A 10,367-nucleotide genomic window follows, 5' to 3' on the forward strand; every position below is an offset into this window, starting at 1 on the left:
TTTATGACATTGGTTCTAAAAGAACCTGAAGTGCTAATCTTGCAGCTCTATTTTGGGCAAGCTGGAGTTTTTAAATATATATTTTTTGCTGCGCTGGACCACACAACCATACAGTACCCTAAGTGAGAGGACTAGTGCCTGTATCACCTGATTCCTGACAATTATATTGTATTTTTAGTTTGCTATTCTTGCACTTTGCCTTCAGCACTAGATTATGCTCTTAGTGACTTGTTTTAGAAAGGAGATGCACTTGTGAGCTCTGGCAAGTAGTAGTACACTGACTTTTCCTATGTTAAATGCAATTATTGTAAGTTGCTTTGGATAAAAGTGTCAGCCAAATGACTGTAATGTAATGTTCATACGATATCAAGTTTAGAATTACTTGAGTTGTGTTCGTCCCCTACTTTAATTTTCTTGATCAATTCAACTTAGTGTTTCAGCGTGTGGACATCCGTCATGCCCAGTCTGGTAATGTTGTGTCCTTGACCAGGCCAGCAGCACCCGCCGGCAGAGGGAGGATGAGCAGGTGGGGCGACAGACTCCAGAAGGTGGAGCTGCTGGCCCAGTCGTTCCAGCAGGCTCCCCTGGCCCTGCCCTACAGACCACGGCTGTGGCCCCTGCAGCCCTCGTCCACCTGGAGGCTCCTCCCACGCCAGAGGCTGGCCATAGACTTCGCCAGAAGTTGCAAGGAGGTATGAATTGTTCTACAGGTGCACCTCCTTATTTCAGACCAGAGTTTTGCACAGGAGTCCTGGGTTGGTCGTGAGGAGAAGCGTGTACCAGGCGATTGTGTTTACATTTCTTCTGGCCGGTTTCTAAGATTCCAAGATCTGTTCATGCACCATGGACTGGTGCATCTCAGAAAATCAGAATATTTTTCAGGGTTAATTATTTTCCATAATTTAATTCAAAAAGTGAAACTTTCTTGTATTCTAGATCCATTACACAAAGTGAAATATTTCAAACCTTTTTTGTTTTAATCTTTATGATTGTACAGTATGTTCAGTGTTCATTTATACACTCAATACTTGGTGGGGGCTCCTTTTGCACAAATTACTGCATCAACGTGGAGCAACATGGAGGCAATCAGCCTTGAAATATTTCACTACATGTGTAATGAATCTATAATATATGAAAGTTTCACTTTTGGAATTCAATTATGGAAAATAATGAACTTTGCACAATATTCTAATTTTCTGATGTATACGATTTACACATACTAGGAATCTGTCTAGCGTAATGGTGCGTACACTGATGGAGATTAGACAGGCAGGACAGGACAGGACAGGACAGGACAGTGCAAAGACATGACTGCCCGTTTATCCCAGTGGTGAGGAGAAATGAGGTTGGTAGACACACCAGAATGTTGACTGACGCTGAGTTTGTCTGGCCGTGCTTCCAGGACGTCCATGTGTTTGCTCTGGAGAAGCAGCAGGCTTCTCAGGGTCAGAGGATATATCTAGTCACCAGCTACACTGAGTTATGGCACTACTACAGGTAAGGAGACACCATGTTTGTGAGGGCAGTATTATTTTATTGATGGCACTTCTTGGCTGTGTACCTGGTAACCCGTCTACTCTGCTCTCACCAGAACGTATAGGCAGTCCCTGATGCACTGCTATGAGGTGATTCCAGAGGGTGCCGTGTGCAAACTGTATTTGGACTTGGAGTTCCATCGACCGTCCAACCCTGGCTGTGAGGGCAAGGCCATGGTGGCTTGGCTGATCCAGGTACCGCTAGCCAACGTTTCACTACTGTGAGGGCAAGGCCATGGTGGCTTGGCTGATCCAGGTACCGCTAGCCAACGTTTCACTACTGTGAGGGCAAGGCCATGGTGGCTTGGCTGATCCAGGTACAGCTAGCCAACGTTTCACTACTGTGAGGGCAAGGCCATGGTGGCTTGGCTGATCCAGGAACAGCTAGCCAACGTTTCACTACTGTGAGGGCAAGGCCATGGTGGCTTGGCTGATCCAGGTACAGCTAGCCAACGTTTCACTACTGTGACGGCAAGGCCATGGTGGCTTGGCTGATCCAGGTACAGCTAGCCAACGTTTCACTACTGTGAGGGCAAGGCCATGGTGGCTTGGCTGATCCAGGTACAGCTAGCCAACGTTTCACTACTGTGAGGGCAAGGCCATGGTGGCTTGGCTGATCCAGGTACCGCTAGCCAACGTTTCACTACTGTGAGGGCAAGGCCATGGTGGCTTGGCTGATCCAGGTACAGCTAGCCAACGTTTCACTACTGTGAGGGCAAGGCCATGGTGGCTTGGCTGATCCAGGTACAGCTAGCCAACGTTTCACTACTTTTCTTGTTTTTAGCGGAACTGTAAAACAAAACTGCTTTGCACAACAATACTCTTCTGCGCAAGAATAAAACCTTGGTTACCGCTCAAATATTAGGCTTCTTTTTTGTCTCCTCTCTTCGTGTTGTCAGTTTCTCTGTGAGAAGCTGGAGGAGGTGTACGGGATACGGTGCTCTGAAAAAGACGTCCTGAATCTCGACTCCAGCACAGAGGACAAATTCAGTCGGCATCTCATCTTCCTGTTACCAAACGCAGCCTTTAAGGACAACATACATGTCGGTATGTCAACTTTAGTGAGAATAAATAGACTTTACTTTTGAAATCTACTTCGGACTCGAGGCAGTTCGTTGCAAATCGCAGTCTTTAAAGCAATAATCATTATTTTTTTATGTGATTTGTTTAGGTCAGTTTATCAATGCGATTCTACAGCCCATCCTGAGAACACAAAGGCCGGGAGACGACTCTCAGAGCGGTGTGGGGGAAGCCCCACAGGACGGCAGACACCACCCTCCTGTGGAGATCACACCAGCGGAGGCCAGCGGGCCGAGTCAGCAGGCCAAGAGGCGGAGACAGGAAGAGAGAGATCTCCGTTTCCTGTTGGTGAAAAACAAGGATGGCCAGGACTGTACCTTTGTTGACCTCGGTAGGTGGGGGTTAGGGTTAGTGAATGTTGGGGGTTAGGGTTAGTGAATGTTGGGGTTAGGGTTAGTGAATGTTGGGGGTTAGGGTTAGTGAATGTTGGGGGTTAGGGTTAGTGAATGTTGGGGTTAGGGTTAGTGAATGTTGGGGGTTAGGGTTAGTGAATGTTGGGGTTTAGGGTTAGTGAATGTTGGGGTTAGGGTTAGTGAATGTTGGGGTTAGGGTTAGTGAATGTTGGGGGTTAGGGTTAGTGAATGTTGGGGTTAGGGTTAGTGAATGTTGGGGGTTAGGGTTAGTGAATGTTGGGGTTAGGGTTAGTGAATGTTGGGGTTAGGGTTAGTGAATGTTGGGGTTAGGGTTAGTGAATGTTGGGGGTTAGGGTTAGTGAATGTTGGGGTTAGGGTTAGTGAATGTTGGGGTTAGGGTTAGTGAATGTTGGGGTTAGGGTTAGTGAATGTTGGGGTTAGTGAATGTTGGGGGTTAGGGTTAGTGAATGTTGGGGTTAGGGTTAGTGAATGTTGGGGGTTAGGGTTAGTGAATGTTGGGGGTTAGGGTTAGTGAATGTTGGGGGTTAGGGTTAGTGAATGTTGGGGTTAGGGTTAGTGAATGTCGGGGGTTAGGGTTAGTGAATGTTGGGGTAAGGGTTAGTGAATGTTGGGGGTTAGGGTTAGTGAATGTTGGGGTTAGGGTTAGTGAATGTTGGGGGTTAGGGTTAGTGAATGTTGGGGTTAGGGTAAGTGAATGTTGGGGTTAGGGTTAGTGAATGTTGGGGTTAGGGTTAGTGAATGTTGGGGTTAGGGTTAGTGAATGTTGGGGGTTAGGGTTAGTGAATGTTGGGGGTTAGGGTTAGTGAATGTTGGGGGTTAGGGTTAGTGAATGTTGGGGTTAGGGTTAGTGAATGTTGGGGTTAGGGTTAGTGAATGTTGGGGTTAGGGTTAGTGAATGTTGGGGTTAGGGTTAGTGAATGTTGGGGTTAGGGTTAGTGAATGTTGGGGTTAGGGTTAGTGAATGTTGGGGTTAGGGTTAGTGAATGTTGGGGGTTAGGGTTAGTGAATGTGGGGGTTAGGGTTAGTGAATGTTGGGGTTAGGGTTAGTGAATGTTGGGGGTTAGGGTTAGTGAATGTTGGGGTTAGGGTTAGTGAATGTTGGGGTTAGGGTTAGTGAATGTTGGGGGTTAGGGTTAGTGAATGTTGGGGGTTAGGGTTAGTGAATGTTGGGGTTAGGGTTAGTGAATGTTGGGGTTAGGGTTAGTGAATGTTGGGGTTAGGGTTAGTGAATGTTGGGGGTTAGGGTTAGTGAATGTTGGGGGTTAGGGTTAGTGAATGTTGGGGGTTAGGGTTAGTGAATGTGGGGGTTAGGGTTAGTGAATGTTGGGGTTAGGGTTAGTGAATGTTGGGGTTAGGGTTAGTGAATGTTGGGGTTAGGGTTAGTGAATGTTGGGGTTTAGGGTTAGTGAATGTTGGGGGTTAGGGTTAGTGAATGTTGGGGTTAGGGTTAGTGAATGTTGGGGGTTAGGGTTAGTGAATGTTGGGGGTTAGGGTTAGTGAATGTTGGGGTTAGGGTTAGTGAATGTTGGGGGTTAGGGTTAGTGAATGTTGGGATTAGGGTTAGTGAATGTTGGGGGTTAGGGTTAGTGAATGTTTGGGGTTAGGGTTAGTGAATGTTGTGGTTAGGGTTAGTGAATGTTGGGGGTTAGGGTTAGTGAATGTTGGGGTTAGGGTTAGTGAATGTGGGGGTTAGGGTTAGTGAATGTTGTGGTTAGGGTAAGTGAATGTTTGGGGTTAGGGTTAGTGAATGTTGGGGGTTAGGGTTAGTGAATGTTGGGGGTTAGGGTTAGTGAATGTTGGGGGTTAGGGTTAGTGAATGTTGGGGTTAGGGTTAGTGAATGTTGGGGGTTAGGGTTAGTGAATGTTGGGGTTAGTGAATGTTGGGGGTTAGGGTTAGTGAATGTTGGGGTTAGGGTTAGTGAATGTTGGGGGTTAGGGTAAGTGAATGTTGGGGTTAGGGTTAGTGAATGTTGGGGTTAGGGTAAGTGAATGTTGGGGGTTAGGGTTAGTGAATGTTGGGGTTAGTGAATGTTGGGGTTAGGGTAAGTGAATGTTGGGGTTAGGGTTAGTGAATGTTGGGGTTAGTGAATGTTGGGGTTAGGGTAAGTGAATGTTGGGGTTAGGGTTAGTGAATGTTGGGGTTAGGGTAAGTGAATGTTGGGGGTTAGGGTTAGTGAATGTTGGGGTTAGTGAATGTTGGGGTTAGGGTAAGTGAATGTTGGGGTTAGTGAATGTTGGGGTTAGGGTTAGTGAATGTTGGGGGTTAGGGTTAGTGAATGTTGGGGTTAGTGAATGTTGGGGTTAGGGTTAGTGAATGTTGGGGGTTAGGGTTAGTGAATGTTGGGGGTTAGGGTAAGTGAATGTTAGGGTTAGTGAATGTTGGGGTTAGGGTAAGTGAATGTTGGGGGTTAGGGTTAGTGAATGTTGGGGTTAGTGAATGTTGGGGTTAGGGTTAGTGAATGTTGGGGTTAGTGAATGTTGGGGTTAGGGTAAGTGAATGTTGGGGTTAGGGTTAGTGAATGTTGGGGTTAGTGAATGTTGGGGTTAGGGTTAGTGAATGTTTGGGGTTAGGGTTAGTGAATGTTGGGGTTAGGGTTAGTGAATGTTGGGGTTAGGGTTAGTGAATGTTGGGGTTAGGGTTAGTGAATGTTGGGGGTTAGGGTTAGTGAATGTTGGGGTTAGGGTTAGTGAATGTTGGGGGTTAGGGTTAGTGAATGTTGGGGTTAGGGTTAGTGAATGTTGGGGGTTAGGGTTAGTGAATGTTGGGGTAAGGGTTAGTGAATGTTGGGGGTTAGGGTTAGTGAATGTTGGGGTTAGGGTTAGTGAATGTTGGGGTTAGGGTTAGTGAATGTTGGGGTTAGGGTTAGTGAATGTTGGGGTTAGTGAATGTTGGGGTTAGGGTTAGTGAATGTTGGGGGTTAGGGTTAGTGAATGTTGGGGTAAGGGTTAGTGAATGTTGGGGTTAGGGTTAGTGAATGTTGGGGTTAGGGTTAGTGAATGTTGGGGTTAGTGAATGTTGGGGTTAGGGTTAGTGAATGTTGGGGGTTAGGGTTAGTGAATGTTGGGGTAAGGGTTAGTGAATGTTGGGGTAAGGGTTAGTGAATGTTGGGGGTTAGGGTTAGTGAATGTTGGGGTTAGGGTTAGTGAATGTTGGGGTTAGTGAATGTTGGGGTTAGGGTTAGTGAATGTTGGGGGTTAGGGTTAGTGAATGTTGGGGTTAGGGTTAGTGAATGTTGGGGGTTAGGGTTAGTGAATGTTGGGGTTAGGGTTAGTGAATGTTGGGGTTAGGGTTAGTGAATGTTGGGGTTAGGGTTAGTGAATGTTGGGGTTAGTGAATGTTGGGGTTAGGGTTAGTGAATGTTGGGGTTAGGGTTAGTGAATGTTGGGGGTTAGGGTTAGTGAATGTTGGGGTTAGGGTTAGTGAATGTTGGGGGTTAGGGTTAGTGAATGTTGGGGTTAGGGTTAGTGAATGTTGGGGGTTAGGGTTAGTGAATGTTGGGGTTAGGGTTAGTGAATGTTGGGGTTAGGGTTAGTGAATGTTGGGGTTAGGGTTAGTGAATGTTGGGGTTAGTGAATGTTGGGGTTAGGGTTAGTGAATGTTGGGGTTAGGATTAGTGAATGTTGGGGTTAGGGTTAGTGAATGTTGGGGTTAGGATTAGTGAATGTTGGGGTTAGTGAATTTTGGGGTTAGGGTTAGTGAATGTTGGGGTTAGTGAATGTTGGGGGTTAGGGTTAGTGAATGTTGGGGTTAGGGTTAGTGAATGTTGGGGTTAGTGAATGTTGGGGTTAGGGTTAGTGAATGTTGGGGTTAGTGAATGTTGGGGGTTAGGGTTAGTGAATGTTGGGGTTAGGGTTAGTGAATGTTGGGGTTAGTGAATGTTGGGGGTTAGGGTTAGTGAATGTAAACTATACCGGTTGATCTTCTGTTAATCCAGCCGTATACACCAAGAACAGAAACTTCCGCCTCTACAAGTCGTCCAAGGTGGGGAGGACCGCAGCGTTCACTGTGGCGGACGACAACAAGTTCATCACCCGGCCTGAGGGGAAGCTCTCCGCTGAGCAGGGCCTGTTCCTGGCCTCCCTGATCAGCAACGTCAGGTACAGTACAAGCTTATTAAGATCTGTGTATTGTATGTATGTCAGGTACAGTACAAGCTTATTAAGACCTGTGTATTGTATGTATGTCAGGTACAGTACAAGCTTATTAAGACCTGTGTATTGTATGTATGTCAGGTACAGTACAAGCTTATTAAGACCTGTGTATTGTATGTATGTCAGGTACAGTACAAGCTTATTAAGACCTGTGTATTGTATGTATGTCAGGTACAGTACAAGCTTATTAAGACCTGTGTATTGCGTCAAGTTTCCACAAGATGAATTACATGGCCTTTACAATATAAATGTTAAAAAGACAGTACATTAAACTGCATTAAACTAGATATCATTTAAAAGGAAGGGGTATACAATTGGCTTGAGTTTGTTGACTGGATAGATATGATACGAAACTACAAAAAAACGATTAATGACTAGTTTTAGCCTGACAGTTTAAGCCAGCAGTTCAGTGTTGCAATTCTTTTCTTTGTCTCCAGTTTCACTGCTCAGAGGATTCTTACTTGGGACTCTTCAGGCACTCGGGAGGAGAACATTGTGACGCCTCATGCACAGAAAGGTCCACTGAGTACCTCAGGTAGTATACTATACTATATATATTAGTCAACAGTTTAACTAGTTTCAGTACCTAGAATCTTCAAAACCCTGATCTATGATTATGGTGACTTATTATATGTGCACGTGCACATGCACATGACTTATTATACGTGCACGTTACTTATTATACATGCATGTGACTTATTATACGTGCACGTGACTTATTATACGTGCAGGTGACTTATTATACATGCACGTGACTTATTATACATGCACGTGACTTATTATACGTGCACATGACTTATTATACGTGCACGTGACTTATTATACATGCACGTGACTTATTATACGTGCACATGACTTATTATACGTGCACGTGACTTATTATACATGCACGTGACTTATTATATGTGCACGTGACTTATTATACATGCACGTGACTTATTATACATGCACGTGACTTATATGTGCACGTGACTTATTATACGTGCACGTGACTTATTATACGTGCACGTGACTTATTATACATGCACGTGACTTATTATACATGCACGTGACTTATTATACATGCACGTGACTTATTATACATGCATGTGACTTATTATACATGCACGTGACTTATTATACATGCACGTGACTTATTATACATGCACGTGACTTATTATACATGCACGTGACTTATTATACATGCACGTGACTTATTATACGTGCCGGTGGCCCTCACTAGCTATATTATATATATAACTATATTTTCATTTATATAAGTCCATTATCGGCCTGCTTCCCTCCTACCTATGCAGGTACATCACACTGCAAACCAGCACTTACTCCCTACGTTCAAACGACCCCCTCCTGCTGTCTGTCCCCAGGGCTCGTACAGAGCTGGGCCAGCAGGCCTTCATGTTCTGCCCCTCCAGCCCGGAACCTCCTGCAGGCTGATCTGAAGCTTAAGGAGCTGATCCCACTCAATGCTTTTTAAACCACAGTGAAGGGCTTGGAGACAGACTCCATTGGAGTCGGTAGCTGCTTCCCTGGACAGGATTCTGTCCCCCCTGGAAGCCTTTTCTCCATCTAGGCTATGACTCTAGCTCTATGTGATTGGGTGTTGCTACGTGGTATTGTAATCATAGTGCACTTCCAATGTATTATGCTTTTTGCTACGGTGTATATCATGTTGGAATCCTTTGCCTCTATGTTTTGTGTTCTTTGTAAACTTTTCCTGTATTGTCTGACTTGATGTTCTTGTTTTTTTACTGCGGTCACTCTTGGCCAGGGCTCCTTCACAAAAGAGATTTCAATCTCAACAGGATTTCCCCTGGTTAAATAAAGTTCTAAATAGATGGTTATGTTTTAGTTTTTGAACACTATGGACAGAGGCTCATTGATATCTGTGTTTGTCTCCTCATTCATCGCAGACTCTTCTGGTGGCTACCATTGCTCTCCACACCAAGAGGTTGACGACTTTGTTCTGACAGTGGTGAAAAAGGATGGCATACAAGGAGGTAAGTGGCCTAGCCACCATGATCAAATAAACCACCGATATGAGCGTGACGTTTGAGCGTAGAAAGTCTCAGTGTTCGCTACGTCTTCCCAACAGCCATCAGACGATGGAACTACTTCGTCTCGGAGCAGCTGCTCGTCTACGATATCCTGAAGTACCGCTGGTGTCAGAATGTAAACAGATTCCACAAGAGCAACAACATCATGTAAGAGTCACTTCCTGTTTATTGGTCTAGTGATGAACACACTGTGAGCTCTGTTCTCCTTTTCCCCGACACGTCTGTTTCTTTGTCCTTACAGGATTGTAGTGGACCTGAAAGAGGAGGTTTGGTACCAGAAGTGCCACGATCCTGCTTGTAGAAACTTCAGATCCTCAAGTACACATGAGCCACACTGAAAATAGTGCTTAGCATCTGGAATGACCAAGGTCACAAAGTATAAAATGTAGACATTGAGTTGTAAAGCAGTAGCCTGGTAGCAATGACTGACAAGCCCAACTGTTCCCAGGTTACCCACTGCCTCAGGAGATGTGTGTCAGCCATCTCATGACCATGGTCAGTAGTCAAATGGTTTCCACATTACCATGAATGTGTACACACATGTCAAATTTGAGGAAATTCTGGGCATGTTGCTCAGCAATCAGAACACCTGTTTTTACAAATATCAACTGAACATGTGGCATATCTAACGTAGAATAAGAGGTGTGGTACCGTGTTGGCAGGATGAGGAGGACCAGGCCTACCTAATGGACGAAGCGGGGAACATCACAGCCAGTCAGACTGGAGGCCCAGCGGCACTAGAGAGCCCAGCTCCGCTCTCCCCAGCAGGACAGCCCCCTGTCTGGGGGGACAGCCCCGATGACCTGGCCTACGCGGAGGCCCTGGACCACTTTGAGAGGAGTAGAGACTTGACGGAGGAGGTGTCAGACCAGCTCCTGCTCCAGAGCACGGCGGGGTTTGACTAGCAAAACTAAACGGCTAACAGTGCACAAAGTGAATTTAGAGAAATGGCAGACTTTTAAAATTGGTTTTACATTTGCATCTCATTATTTAAGCGCAATCTGGTTTTGTTAATGCACTTTACAATTTCTGAGATTAAAGTTTGATACATTATAATAAATTACTTTAAATGTATATCATACTTTTAAAAATATATAGATTAATGTTCATTCATGCACAGTATACCTGTAAATATTGTCTGAGTTGAAGATGCCCGAAAAGTGCAAGGCAGG

At 45.2% G+C, this 10,367-nt stretch overlaps 1 protein-coding gene across 1 annotated transcript; it reads left to right on the top strand.

The window, feature by feature from the left end:
* Positions 1–518: 518 nt before the first annotated feature.
* On the top strand, positions 519–10,105 carry primpol (primase and polymerase (DNA-directed); the record flags this gene model as incomplete). The annotated part of the gene is made up of 12 exons (XM_084454374.1): positions 519–692; positions 1,403–1,497; positions 1,592–1,730; positions 2,435–2,582; positions 2,707–2,946; positions 6,925–7,087; positions 7,579–7,676; positions 9,052–9,138; positions 9,234–9,342; positions 9,437–9,513; positions 9,644–9,690; positions 9,858–10,105. The coding sequence occupies 12 exons, from the start codon at positions 519–521 to the stop codon at positions 10,098–10,100; spliced, it is 1,620 nt and encodes a 539-aa protein (XP_084310500.1). The 3' UTR covers positions 10,101–10,105.
* Between the last annotated feature and the right edge of the window lie 262 nt (positions 10,106–10,367).

The sequence above is a fragment of the Borostomias antarcticus genome (genome assembly GCF_949987555.1).
Source record: "Borostomias antarcticus genome assembly, chromosome: 20".
In the NCBI taxonomy this organism is placed as follows: Eukaryota; Metazoa; Chordata; class Actinopteri; order Stomiiformes; family Stomiidae; genus Borostomias; species Borostomias antarcticus.